This window comes from Austrofundulus limnaeus, unplaced genomic scaffold (assembly GCF_001266775.1).
Source record: "Austrofundulus limnaeus strain Quisiro unplaced genomic scaffold, Austrofundulus_limnaeus-1.0 Scaffold778, whole genome shotgun sequence".
Lineage (NCBI taxonomy): Eukaryota > Metazoa > Chordata > Actinopteri > Cyprinodontiformes > Rivulidae > Austrofundulus > Austrofundulus limnaeus.
The window spans coordinates 164,864-179,905 of record NW_013953180.1 but is presented as its reverse complement, the minus strand read 5'-3'; the positions used below and the strand labels follow the sequence as shown (position 1 = coordinate 179,905).

The 15,042-nt window shown below is 39.7% G+C and overlaps 1 protein-coding gene across 2 annotated transcripts in view; it reads right to left on the bottom strand.

Annotated features, from left to right (window-relative positions):
• vps37d (VPS37D subunit of ESCRT-I) overlaps positions 1-14,563 on the bottom strand; it is a 32,344-nt gene extending 17,781 nt beyond the window's left edge. For both annotated transcript variants that reach the window (XR_001312078.1, XM_014028547.1), the window contains exons 1-2: positions 14,316-14,563; positions 6,287-6,458 (exon numbers count right to left, since the gene is read on the bottom strand). Coding sequence is in view for 1 of the 2 variants with exons in the window: in XM_014028547.1 (XP_013884001.1) it covers positions 6,287-6,458; positions 14,316-14,438 (295 nt within the window). In the remaining variant the exon portion in view is untranslated. The remainder of the gene's footprint in view (positions 1-6,286; positions 6,459-14,315) is intronic.
• Between the last annotated feature and the right edge of the window lie 479 nt (positions 14,564-15,042).

The window sequence follows — 15,042 nt, the reverse complement described above, 5'->3', positions numbered from 1 at the left end:
GAGGAGATTTTAAAAAGCAAAATTCATCCTATTTGGCCATTTTGACTTGAATTGATTTCAAAKGTTAAACAGTTATAGATGCACATCAAATCATTACTTCATACAAGCCTTTTAAGAACTCTTACTGGTTCATTAATCATTTTGGTAACAGATACACGTCACACGCATACATGGGTAACAAGAAAATATCACACTTTTGTTCCGGGTGGTGGCGATAACTTAAGGTTTTGTAATATGAGATAAAAGCTAGCTCAAGTAGAGCTCCARGATACATCGAGCATTGTCATCACAATGTATGTGTGCACTATAACCACACTGCGGGTCCTGCGATGTTGGAGGCAAATTAGATCAACGTTTTTTCTAGGGACTAAACCTCAACTTATCACACTAAACAATCGAGTGTTAAGGCTTTTATTTTGATAGGTTGTTTCTTCCAGCTTCGTGTCAAAAAAGCTCAAACTTTCATTGAGTTGTGAAATCTCTGGGACAATAATGGTAACGTTTATCCGAGAAGAGTTGGTGAAGTCTCCAGCTGTGGAGGAAAACAAATCTAAAATGCTAACATTAAAAGGAAACAGAAAGGAAGATAGACTTTGGCTGTGTCCAAAATCAAGAGCTGAGTTCTTCGAAGGACTAACATGGATAAGGATCCATCAGACCCGTCCCTCAAATCAGGGAAAGAGGAGGACGCTTTTGTCGGGGAAGTCTTTGAACTTGGACAGCCTTCGGCGCGTCGCTGTGACGTAAGCAGCCGACAAATTCGGCCTTCTGAGTATGCAGCCCCTGAATGTGGACACAGCCACAGAGGCTAGGTGGTAAAACACAATTCACGTTTGRAGATGATGGAAGGAAACATGTCGTCAGGTTCCAGCACGATAAAAGATACAAGAATAACTCAAATCAGGGTTCCCACACCTTGTTCAACATCAAATTCAAGGACCTTTCAAGGACTTTCCAGTACCAATTTCCTCAAATTAAAGAACCATGTGTGACAGCAATTACCTACTGCTACCGCAGATTGTTACCAATAAACAGGTTTAATATCATGTACATTCAATGAAAAACTGAACAACAAAGAAGTTGTTGAGTCAGAAACAATGACCTCAGTTTACGACCTCAGTTTACCGTAATCCTGAGTTATCCACCGCAACAAATGTACGTTTTTTTTTAAATTTTATTTTATAATTTAGTTTTTTAAAGATGATGAAAATCAGTCGTGTAAATGTAGAATTTCAATCCCCAAAACAACGTTCAAGGACTTTCAGGGACAAGTGAAATTTTTTGGCTGTTTTCACAAACTTTCCAGGTCTTGAGATAATTTTTTCAAATTCACAAACTTTCAAGGACCCGTGGGAACCCTGTCGAATACAGAAAAACATGTTTTAACACGTACAAAAAAAAAAACTAGCTCAGATCGGTGCAGGTTCATCGTCAACAAGATGGCAGCAAAACAAACTGTGTGAGAATTCCTGTGATTTTTCACATCARGATATAGAAAGAAATCCCGTCAGTTTTTTCTAAAGCTGTGCAGCCCTACACTGAAGACAGGAAGTGCTGCAGCGCTGACTGTAAGCAGCAGGAATGTGGATCAAAGATCAGCAGCGAACGCAGCGTTCTTTCTTCCAGCATCCAGGCTGGCCGCGTGCTTGAACTGCCGGTGACACCGTCTCCGGTCAAAGGCTGCAGATCATCAGCGAGGCTGGCCCATCAGGCGGCAGCTGGAAATGAGGCAGATACCATCGGTCGATAATAACGACCACGTTGTTTCCAGCTGAAAGCTACCAGGAGGAATGAGCTGCTGTTTTACACACGGAGAAAAAAAAAAAAAAGAGGTCACACTGGTTCCAAGCGGAGCCTTGAAGGACGTGGATGTACCCGAGGCTTGAAAATCAGCAAACATGTCAGCGGTGAATTATAGCCCTGCAGCTCGTTTCTAAAACAACACCCAACAAAACGTGTGACGACAGCTTCACAGTTTCTGACAAAACACCAACTAGTTCACATCTCAGCCCAGCGGCTGCGCTCCATCGTAAAACCCYAGATTTAAACTCAAAAACCTTAAACATATTGTAATTTACGTGTCTGTATTAGCTGAGGATTGTTTTCTCAGCACAGTATTTACTTGTAAAAAAGGTTAATGCTGGCTTTAAGGAGGCTTACAGCTGGGAGAACTCATTTCTCTGCAAACAGAAAACTCTTTAATGAAACCATACTGAGGCTTTTCACCAGTTTGCTCCATTCAGAAGCTTAAACAATACGCGCATTTGTAAGGAAGATAAACTTCTTACACAACCTAAAATGGCACGGTTTGGCCGGACAGAGCCAGCTTTAAATGCAACAGTACGACCAGACAACTGTTCACTTATTGTCAGAAACCACAGCAGCTCAAACAGCAGCTTATTGTTAGAAAATCTGAAGCTTCATCTGACAGCGCTTACATAATGCAGAATAAAAAAATGAGTTAGACATTAAAATAAAAGCTTTTCTAACTGAAACTTAAAGGGRGAGGGTATTGTAAAAAATAAATTTTTTAGCTTTATATCTTGTTGTCATTTCCTCATCAAAAACATACCGAGAGTGTTGCTCTGACTCATTCATGCATGTTTGAGAAATCCTTGAATCWTTTGTAGCCATGTGGAGCTGCCTGAATGCTTGCTAGCACAAAGCTCCGCCTATTTGTACAAAGCTCCTCCCTGGAGCTCCATCTGCAGCCCACAGAGCATCCCTCCCCTGAACCATTATTGTGAAGACAAACGGTAGGAGGTTTTTAAGAGATGGAGCCTTTAGGTTATGACGTAAAATCAAACTCATTTTTAAAATATAACAACTGAAGGTAACATAGTTACTTGATTGTGGTATAGAATTGAACTGTGTGCCTTAAAAACACAAACCCCCCCCCCAAAAGGAAACATTATGAATCAGTAAGGTGAAGCCTTTAACTTGTCGTGTTTCCTCTCTTGGTTTAATATCAAAGGAATTTTCCCACAAATCACGCAGCTGCTTCGCTTTAAAATCACACAACAAAGCTTTAATCCCTGCAAACAAAAGAATGGAAGCGCCTTCAGCAAACTATATCCCCGTCCTTTTAGACGGACTCACAGATGGTCTTTGGTTTAACTGAAGTGTTGCCAACTGTCAGCAACACCCTCGCATCTTTACGCCGTTTCCTGCAACGCCACTTTTACCACTCTGTGTTAATGAAATATGTATCGTCCAGCCAAAGAGTAAAACAGCCTTTCTCACCACGAGGAGAAACAATCTGATCTTTTAAAGCTCCTCGGTGATTGTGAGTCAAAGGGCGTAATCCTTTTATTCAAATATGAAGATGGAAAGTCCCGAAGAAGAAGAGGCAGAGTTTCAGAGGAGGAGAACAAAAGTCCTTTTGTTCAAAGTCTCAGTCGCTCAGATTTGATTTGATAGACTCGAGTTCAGAGCCAGATATTAAATAATAAATCAACACATAAACAAGACGCACCAAGAAGGTTCCTGTTTCAGGCCGACAAGAGTAATGCCTTTTCTCCAGCCGATCGCTGGCAAATAAATAAACAAATTAAAAGCAAAGACATTTTGTTTCTTCCCACTGACACATGCTGGGTTGTGTTCTAATTCTGCATCGAGTGTAATTTAAAACCTTCCGTCTTCACAGGAGAAAAATGCTTTTAATTTGTTTGTAAAACATGAAAGAGTCTCAGGTAACTGAAAAACCTGCTGACGAGTTCATCTGCCCGCTTCAACTAAACTCAAGAGCCAGAGTTTCACATCTCCTTTCTATAAATATCTTCAAATATAACATTAAGGCGGCTGTCATTTGTGTGCTATTTTTAAGAAAATAAAAATTCATCTCTACTCAAAGTTGCTGTCCTTAAAAAACAAAACAAACAAACAAACAAACAAAAAAAAAAAACGCAGTGAGCTTTGATTCTCTCCCGCCAACATCACATCTGAGTGTTCATGTTTAAAATAGAAGGTGTGCCAAAAATAAGGCAGACGATCTGAAGTCGTCACCGTGTGAGCCGTTAAAGCGAGGAAACCAGACCTGAGCGTACCTGCTCCAGCCTGTCGCAGCATCAGCAGGAATTTATTTACCTTCAAATAACCAGGTCGCCACGTTAAAACCAGACATCTGAGATCGAAGAACAAACGTTTTGTCACCAAACTCATCTAAAAACTGCTCGGTCTGTAAAATCTTTTAGCTAATATTGTGCAGCCCTTATTTAATTATATAAATTTTGTCCTAAATGGGGGTGCACTGCAAAAACTGTCCATCTTACAAGTTTTAAAACCTTATATCCAACCAAAAGGTCTTTTTGATCTTGTTTTGAGGTTGATTTCCTAAACAAGAACTGATTGTGTAAGAATAATAATCTTGTTTTCAGAATGTGTCAGACTATATGTCTTGTTAGTCTGAAAATTTGACTCAAATTAAGCAAAAAATTTCTGCCAATGGAGTAAGAAAATTTTACTTGGTAAGACTGTTGAAATACTTGATTTGACTCAATTTTTTCTTATTTCAAGAATCTTACCAAGTAAAAATTTCTTACTCCACTGGCAGAAAGTTTTTACTTAATTTGAGTCAAATTTTCAGACTAACAAGACAAATAATCTTACACATTCTGAAAACAAGATTATTATTCTTACAAAATCAGTTCTTGTTTAGGAAATCAGTCTCAAAACAAGATCAAAAAGACTTTTTGGCTGATATAAGAGTTTAAAACTTGGTTAGATGGACAGTTTTTGCAGTGTGTAAATCAGCAGATTTATCACGATACAATATTATATTTATTTGTTTGGATGATGTTCAATTCACAAGTCTGAGATTGATAATATGATGCGATATATGCCCATCTAACACACTCATCGATCCTCATCAGGCATATGATGAAGATATGGATCCATGTTTTCATTTTGCTTTGATCTGAATCATTAATCAATYTGGACTGATGTTTTGTTACACCCGTAGTCCAAATGTCAAATTAAAAACAGTTTTAGTCATTTCAAGGACTAAAAGCAGAGTGTTGTGCAGCAGGGACAGAAGGAGCCGAGGGGAAACCGACACCAGTAGTTTTTGTTATAAAACCCGTCTGAGGCAGACGAGCTGGAGGTTTCTCCTCCARCTGGGGAGCTCGTCTCACTCAGCCAGCTTCTCCTGGTCACAGATTCCTCCAACAAACCAGCAGGATGTGTCAAACAAGAGCTCTCAGCCTGTCGGCTGCGATTCTCTGCGTTACACACACACACACACACACAAAAACCTCAACTCATTCATCCTGTCAGCCCCGTCTTGCTGCGCCAAATAAGAATCAGATGTTTTGCACAGGAAGGACGGACCCCCGCCCATCCTGCTCTGCTGGGGAGGTGGGATAGCATCTGCGCTCACGCTGACGGGAAGTTTAACATTCCACCCAACTTCCATCACTGCAGCTGAGGCAGAAAAAACCTGGCATGGCCCTTTCATACTTACATCCCAACTGTGAAAAAAACTGATTACTGATGGAAACAAATGCAGCACATTTTACTGCAGCACCTGTTTTTGATTTGTCTTACAGTGAAAGAATAAAACTAACTTAAATATTACATCTTTAATTTAGTACCAAGGATTAGAAGACGTCTTCTGCAGCTCAGTCAAAAAGCATGACTTCACAAAAACAAAGCTGAGCCCCCCTTCACCCCTCAGACTCCCTGACAACTGCTGCAAGCTTCCTGCTGGCATTTGATATGCTCCGTTTTGTTCCCATGACCAAACCCGAGTCATGCTGAGGCGTTTGCTGAGCAAATGAAGGCTRGACTCTTCTGTACTCTGATGTGAACCTCCCTCCCCACCCCGTCCCCCCAAAACCAAATCGAATGGGATTTAAATGCAGTTCTGCTTTCGACGTCTCAAACTGCAGGAATATTGGCCGAGCCTCTATGTGCAATTAGACGGGAAGACAACGAGGAGCCACTGTGGGATGTGCAATTAGTCTGAACTGAGTGGTTAGGACGCGACCTTTCCTCTTGAGTGACGGCTTTGATTGTTTTCACTTTATCATTTCAAACCTCTGAGGTCTGAGAACTGAAGGCAGAGCCAGCTCAGTTTACTCACAGACTCGAGCCTGAACGTCAGGATAAACTGAATTATTTCACCTTTAGACTTAGAGGCTTTGCTTGAACTTTTTCAAAATCTGAATTCTACAAAGTTTTTCTCCATCTGGTCTGACGTCACAGCTGCTGACATTTAAGCAACATGAGGCCTGAAACACCCCCCACCCCCGGGCGGCACGTCTCCTCAGCGACGAGGTSAACTCACCCAGCTGACGTCGTTTCTCCCAGCATGCGGTGAGTCGACCGGACAGCTCTTTGTACTTCTCCGCCAGCTGCAGTTTGCCGTTGTTGAGGCGAGGTCGTCGAGCCAGGCTCTCCTCGGCCAGGCTCCGGTTGGAGGTCAGCTGCAGCTCCCTGTCCACCTGAAGCTCCTGAAACTGGACAACAAAAAGCAGAAAAAGGCKAAATCAGTCGTGTGTGAGAATCATCTACGCAGCATCACGATGTTCTGATCCGATATCATTATCAGATATTGGTCCAATATTAGCCAAAGAGTGAATATCAGATTATATTAGCCTGCATCTAAGCCCTCCTTTTTATTTATTTTATTGTAGAATGTTCTTATGTTTAAGTTAAAGCTTGATGTAACCCATTGGTTAAAAATAAATGGCTGTTTTTCTCAGATCTACGGTTTGACTTGAAAAGACTTTTTGAGATTCCACACTACAAAATTAATAAGTGTGATTTGTTCTAATGTTGTATAAAGGTCAATATRGGCATCATATTGGAAGTGAAAAAGTTGTAACCCCTACCTGATGCAGCTACAAACTAGCAGCATTCTTGAAGAACTGCACATGGCCCGCCACCTTAGAGGTCAGATTTTTAAAGAGAAACCTCACTCCTGTTCGTGTTTATAATGACTCTCTGTTATGCACCAAAGTTTAGTTGAATACAAGTAAAACTGACTGAACATGTTCAATTTAAATTTGTGGCTCACTGCCATCTACCACATTGGTTTGTTTACAGACAAACAGCTTAAAAGTATATGAAAATATGTCAACAGTGACACGAGTGGTTTGGATTTTTAAGATTTATTGTAGATAAAAATGTTTTGTTTACACAGGAAAACTAGAGTAAACTCCTTCAAATGGCACCATGTGAAGTTTAGAATAAACTGTTTCATGTTTGATTTCATTGAATGAAATGAGAGCTTTCAAATGCTATTTATCGTTTTTAGTAAATTGTTTCTCTTTTTAATATTAAAGCTATTTATTTTTCTTCTTTTCAGAATTAAAACGGTTCATGAAGCAGGATAAAAAGAAGATGAATTACAAAAACAAAACATAATACAAATATTATACAAATATACATATTGGGAAAATTGACATATTGCCTGAGACTACAACATAAATTGAAGAAAAGTGGAATAATTGGTTGGACACTATTTAAAACCAAAAACAGAGAAAGAACTCATAACTAGATAAGACAAAAGGACTATTAGAAGAATGGCTCCCAAGCAAAATTTCCTTTTATTTTATTGTATTGTATTGTATTGTATTTTATTGTATTGTATTTTATGCAATGTCGAGTGTGGCTTGTTCGGATACATTCTATATGTAAATCAATGGGGAAAATGCCAATAATAAGCTAAATGATAAGATTTGTTTGTACGTCTGTAATAAATGACACAAAAATCTACYAGGTTCAAGACCTTTAATAAAGACTTTCCTGAATCATTTAGCTGTGTTGTTAAAACATTTCTGCTGAGTTGAGACCATATCCTGTGAAAGCTCATCTGTTCAGGTACAGCATGCTTCTGGTGGTATCTTACAGGAAACAGCAGAGCAACAAGCTGTGGAGCGATTTGTGGCCCTGCTGTACCCGGAGCGGCGTGATAAACTCAGAACCAACAGACCAGCTTATCATCAGCTGCTGGGAACACTGGAGACCAGAGCCTCCTGAATGTTCTCCAGCTGAGGAGGAGGAGGAGGAGGAAGGTCACATTCTTCACTGTTGATTTTCACACCAGTGTGCAGAAGTCGCCGCTGCTTTCAAGGGTCATTTTATGAAACCTGGAAAGTTATAAAACTAAATGAAAAGCAAATAACTCCTGTTGATGCTCCAGTGACAAAGATAATAAAATGAAGCTGTGGACCACGAGGCGTCTCATTTTCTTCAGCCTGTTTTCTGGACCGCTCTGCATGTGGACGAGTGATGCGAGGTGAAAAGTCAAGGATGTACAAAAAAAAGGTGTGAGATGATCTAAACTTCCTGTTTACACTATTAAAGTTATTTTACTCACAAAGAAAAGCAACCGAGAACATCACTCTCACGAACAAATTAATACTGAGATCTTTAAAAGCAATAAATCTGAAGCTTTTAATTTAGTTTTTCTTCTTTATATCTAAATTACGGTTGCAGCGATTAATCACTAGTAAACAAGTATTTTACTGAATGAGTAATGAGTTCATGCATGTGCACATTCATTTTTAAAGCTTACAAATAACAGAGACATTATTTAAATGTTTTAGTCACAAAGCAGAGCTGCTTTTTGTTTTAACACTTACAAGTTTAAAGGCTCTGATGTGCACAATAAGCACAATGTCAGTTTACACTTTTTAAAAAACATTCAACACATTTATCCACTTTAGATGTCACTTTGTTAAAAAAAAAACACACCTATAGACCAGATGGTCATCCTGCAGGTGAGAACACARCAACCAGGTGGAAGCATGGAGGCAGCATCAGTGAAGGTGGGTTCAGAACATGAGGATGATGCTGACGACCCAGGAGAGGTTTTGTGTTGGATTTTCACATCATTTGTCAAAACCTGCTGAGCTCATATGGAGTAAACTGGAATATATGTGGTTCAAACGTCCACGCTGGATTTTATGGTACAAAAGGTGGGAGAGTATTCGATTTTTTGACCAAGATGTGCTTTTTATGTTGSCAAAATACGTTTGTTTTATAAAAGGTTTTGGAAATAATCTGCGGTGTTCTGCTAATTGTGTGAAATATTGTGTGAAAGCAATGGTTAAAGGTTAGCACCTCTTTGGGGAAAAAGCCAATCAAAGCGTTTGGAAAACACTTGTTCATTAAAACCAATAATGTTCTTTCGGGGCKCTCTAAGGGCCCGGCCCCTTTGGAAAACCTACGAGCTGCACGTTGCAGTTTCCAGAACAAAGAAACCAACATGAAGCTACGTTTGTTAAAATCCTTGTTTATAAAGCCACAAACGTTCCTGCACCCYTCTGCAGCTGAAGACAAAGAATTTACCATCAGAAACTGGAAGAATCAAAAAAGCGTGGAAAGGAGGATAAACGCAGCTGTAATTCTGCCGGAGGGTGGGATTTGAATATTGGGATTTCTGGGGGAGGGGTGCAGAATGTCACATTGTCACCAGACCATAAAAAAAACATAAATAATTAAAAGGAAAGCCTCGCACCGAGGTCCTGCCGCAGCGCTGCGTGGAAATGTCGGGAGCGTAACGAAGTAAAAACCTGAATCTTCTGTTCCATCACTCTCCACATTCCTGTGAGACAGCTCAGARGGATACTTTTCTTGCTCAACCACCTTCCTTTCAGCGTCAGTCACTTTTCTGCCTAAAGGCCGTTTCACAGAGTCTGCGGTGGAGCGGAGCGGTGCATCTGGCTCACATTTTTACGCGTCGTTAAAACGACGGATGAGTCCCGTTTGGAGGAATTTGCACAAATGTCCCCTGTAGGGACAATAAAACATAAAAAACCTACAGATCTGCTGTCCTTTCAAATGAATGAAGATATTACAGATTGTGACAGGATTGCAGATCCTAGTTTTCCAACCCAACGTGAATCGAAGCAGACGTTCTGCTTCCTGTCTTTTCTGGTCCAACGAGTTTTAACAACTGTCTTTAAGGATGGACAGTCCTCAGGACTTGATTCATGAGGTCTGAAAGGTGAAATCATTTCTGAAAGGTGAAATCATTCATCCTAAAAAGTATTTRCTCTTAATGTAAAATGACTTGGTTTGCTGTAATTAAGTTCTGCCTGCAGTTAACAGTGATTTATCGTGTCATTTATCATAATGTCCAGTCAGCGCTGATCAGACCTGCAGGCAGCTCCATTAGAGTCTCGTTGGGCAGAATTAATTCAACGTTTTCTTGAATCAAACACACATTTTGTGGAGAAAACCCATTTATTTAATGTGGAGAACAAACTGCATCAACATTATAGTGTCTGTGCTTTGCATTTCCTTTACATACAAAAAGTCAAACAACATCTTTATATTTATGAGACTGGACATAATGCACAAAATTTCGCCCATTTTGTCACATAACCAGCATGTTTTCTTCTGAACTTGGCTCAGCCAAAATGAAACAGGAAGTGACATCAAAGGGGAACATTTTAAGAAAGAAAACTTTCTGGTCTTTGTTTATTGTAACAYTATTACAGTATTTGAACTCTGACTTCATCTCTGACTCAAAGTAATCTAAACTAACACCAGATTCTGCTCTACAGTCTGTGTTGTCGGCCATTTTATCATTGCTCTGCTCACATGAAGACATCCCCCTCTGACATCACTTCCTGTTGCTTTACATGCAAATATCGTCACAACTGCTTATCTCAGCGGCGTGATTTTTTTCTTTCACAACATGTTATGAATGCTCTCTTTCCAAAAATGCATTCAAATTTAAGACAAAATTTTTTCTTTAAGAACAAAAATTACTTTATTAAAATAAAATCTACAGAAATTAAGACTGAGCTGAAGAATTTTAATATATTTGTTTAAAATGTGTCTGTTTAATTTAGTAGCAAACTGAAGCATTTTGAAAGTCTGGCTGATTTAGGCTGGACTGAAGAGTTCTGCTTCCTTTTCTTTTAACGACTRGTTCTCTGTTTCTCATTTATTTGCGGTTATGAGTCGGGACAGGATAAATAATGCACTTTATAGTTGTTGGAGGTGCAGCTCTGTTGTTGCCCGCAGTGGAAGAACTCGTCTGGGTGCACGAAATGCTGCAAAAAGTCGCTTTTCTTTCATCCCGAATGAGTCTCCGTCCTAACGAGCCTTCTGGAGTCTGAAACCGTTAATTAAACAACCAGTRGGGGATAAAACTGGCAGCCCGAGATTCTCCTCAGTGAAGGAGAATTTGTCYCGTAACTCTGTGTCGGTCAGGATCTGAGTACCAGGTAGAAAACCAGTCTGTTGTTTACTTTATTTAGGAACACTATAGGAGATGACTCTCAGCAGTTTTCACATCAAATATCAGCTCAGTTTGTAAAACTAAATGAGTTAAAGACTTTTTTGTGTTTTCTAGGATCAGCTGGCAGTGGTGGCCATTTTGAAACGCAATAACTCCAAAATCTCATCAGTTGTTGGTTCGTGAGATATTTCAGTAAAAACATTATCACCAGCGTTTCACCTTTCAGCAGCGGGAGATAAAAACCATTTTGTTTCAGTTACGTCCCTTAGAGAATAAATAAAAATATCCCAACAGACATGGAGGACATTTAAACCCCCTGACGAGCTGTATGGATGAGAAATAATGAGTTTGTACTGCAGCGGTCGTGGTTCTGATCCACTCTGTGATTTAACTTCAAGGCTTACATAACGTTCATAATTAACACACAGCTAATGAAGTGTTTCTGCTGCCACGGCTAATGAGGAGATGAGAGACGGCACGTGAAGGAACCGGGACAGAAACACGACCTCATCCGGCCCGAGTTCTGGTGTGTCACCTGAACGGATCCATGCTGGTTCTGTGAAACGGCCCCCGAGCTCTGAGTCACATTTATGGGACCTTCCCCCGGTGATTCAACCACTAAATACACCAGGGTTCAAAGATCAAGTCTTTCTTCCAGGTTTTTACCATTTGGGTTGGGCATCGAGTCTTGGGTATCGATTGGAACCGGGACTTGTAGTTGGTTCAGGTTAAGGCTGGCCTTTWTTCACCCCAAAAGTGAACTGCACCAGAGTTTGTCTGGAAGCGGACCGAGACCACCTCAAACAGTGGGTCTTAGTCCGCACCAGGTTCACATGAGTATATGTTCACACCTGCATAAAAGGTCCGGACCAACGGGGAAAGGAAGTCTGGTCCATTTAAAGTGAACCAAATGTGTCAGGTGTGAATACAACCTAAGATTATACCGTWTAAAGGATGGTGCACGACCAACATGAGTAAACTCCACTCRGGGTTCATGAAGTAACAGCATGCTGGGAGAGGCTTCGCTGACACTTCWGGGTAAAAATAAACAATAAAATATGTCCATTACCAACACTGGGCTAGARAAGTTGTAGTAACATCAGCTCAGTAACATTTCATTAGCTGCAGCATCAGATACAGTGTTCATGTGTTTTCATCAGTACATTACAGTTACAGTATAAGTACATTAAAAATGTACTTATTTTGACAGCATTTTAAGTTACTTTCCAAAATCCTGTTTGAATAAAAACAGTTTAAAGCTGTACAGCTGATAATAATATTTTATTCTGACAGATTCTTTGCTCCGGATCTGGTTTGTGATTGTGTACCCATCAATAATCGGTCTATAATCACACCACAGCCCTCTGAATCCTGAGGCGCCTAAAGAGTCCAACCCTATTTTTTTTATTTATTTATCTTTTTAGAATCAAATGAAGAGATTGTTTTGGAGAAAAAAAATAAATGTTCCCATCTGGACACGGCGGTAAATCAGTCTGTCTCCACAGCCATCACCATCAGCAGCCAGATAAAGAGGAGTTTTTTAAATCTTTCAGCGTCACACAGCTGCAGGATGACTAACCCACGCTGGTTATGTTTCACTGCACACTCTGCTGTTATCAGCCCCGCAGCCTGCTCAATGCTGTTATTGTCCTGACCAAACCTCAGAAATGGAGCTCGGGAAAAAAGTTTAGGGTTAAGGACAGCAGCGGCTACATTTAGGGAGGTAATAGGGAGAAACATTCCCTCATAAAATACCTAGATTTTTGTGTTTTATTATTTATTTGCATGCAAAACTATGGAAACAGCTAATAAGTATGATCCAACTTTAAGTTTATCAATTTATAAAACACACTGAATCAATTCTGAAATAAAACATTTTCCATTATTTGTCTGTAGTGTTAGCAAAATATATCTTAGAAACCAAAGGTTGGATTTTAATTAAACTGCTGCCAAGTTGTGCGTTTACACACTTCAATAACTTTAGGATTGAATTATATTCAACATGGCCAACGCAGAAAAGCAAATTCAAACAAAAATTAACACTTGTTGGGCTAAAACTTGGTTTGGTCTTAGATGAGAGTCATCCCCAACTTTTACATCGAAAGTCAACGTGTCGCCATTTTAACTTTAAGTACTGGAGTCAACCATATCTGTTAGRAAAATATTTCATTAACAACTGGACAGATTTTCTCCAACCTTACAGAAAGTAACCAACAGATGTACCTCTACAACTCATTAAGTTTTGGAGTCAATCCATTTAAGATGGCCGCCAAAGCCAGCTGATCTCAGGAATCATAAAAATTGATATAATTCAGTAAATTTTAAAGCTATTGAGCTACAATTCAAGGCGGTAGTAGTTTAAAGTCATCCGCAACACATATTTTAAAAGCACATGCTGGATGACAGCTTTGCTAAAATCTTTGGAATTATCCAATGGTCAACCCCATTTGTCTGTTAGCAAAATATTTCACAAACTACTAGGCAGATTTTAATGTAACTCTCAGAAAGTAATAACTGGATGCATGTCTAGAAGTCATTAACTTTTGAAGTCAATCCAATACAAGAAGGCCGTCACAACCAACTGAGCTCAGAAAACATAAAAATGACTATAATTTGGTCAATTTCACAGATGTTGAGCTGTAATTTGGCGTGGTAGTAGTTGAGAGCAGTTTCCAACAAAGTCTGAGCGCTAACAGATTTCGCGGGATCTCGCACGAGATCTCGCATATCATTAGTTGAAGGTTTAATTAAAACAGCTGTAATTGATTTATCTCGTGAGGACTGCACCAGATTGGTGCTCCCTGCTCATCAAACGTCAAACACACCAATAATCCCTAATTTAATCCTCATTTGGATCATTAGATTTAGTAAAAATGGGATTTATGAAAGGGAAAAAACGAATGGATCGAACGAAGACGATCAATAATGAGCCATGGTAGACCGACAACAACAACAACAACAACAACAACAACAACAACAAAAAGACACGTTTTAGGCTCACATTAATAAATAGAATTCGGAAACTGTCTTTATGGAAAAAGAAGACTTACAGGACAGATTTCGCGCTAATACCCCACGGCACTTTCTGGAGCGGCTGACAGAAGAAGACACCTACCTTCTCATTGAGTCGGATGATTTTGTCCATTTTGTCGTCGTTTTGCAAAAGCTCGCGCAGCTCGGCGGTACTCAAAGCCCGGTAGCCGTCGGGACAGGTGTTCGCCTCCTTCGAGGTGGACATTTTATCCGTTAAAGTGCGCCTGAACACGGGACTGGAAGCACAAAGTCGGTCCGCTCAGCACCGCCGCTACATCTTGATCACATTGGAATGTGCTGCTGCGATCATCAGATTCCCCGCACTGACGGGCGTCACACTTCCGGTCCGCACCGCCTTCAAAATAAAACTAATGTTTTTTATCTCAATCTGAGGCAGAGGTGGTACTACTACTACTACTACTACTACTACTACTACTACTACTACTACTACTACTACTACTACTACTACTAACAATAATAATATTGGTAATAATAATAATAGTTGTGGTGGGCATAGCTAACAAAAGGTGAGCTTCACCACATAATAATGCGCTAACTTAAAATATTATAGCCATTCTAAGCAGCAAAATATGTAAAATAATTAGCTAAAGCTAAGATAGCCGGTGACTAATACAAACCTGTTGATGTTAGTTAACTGTTAGCGAACTTAAAATTAGTAGAACGTAATTAGCTGAGCTTAATTGGTCTGCTAATGATTTTCAAAATTAATGGAAAAAGCTTTTGGTTAAATAAAAAAACTATTTTGCTATTAGCTTTTAGATGATTAGCAGAACCATGCACAATAATAA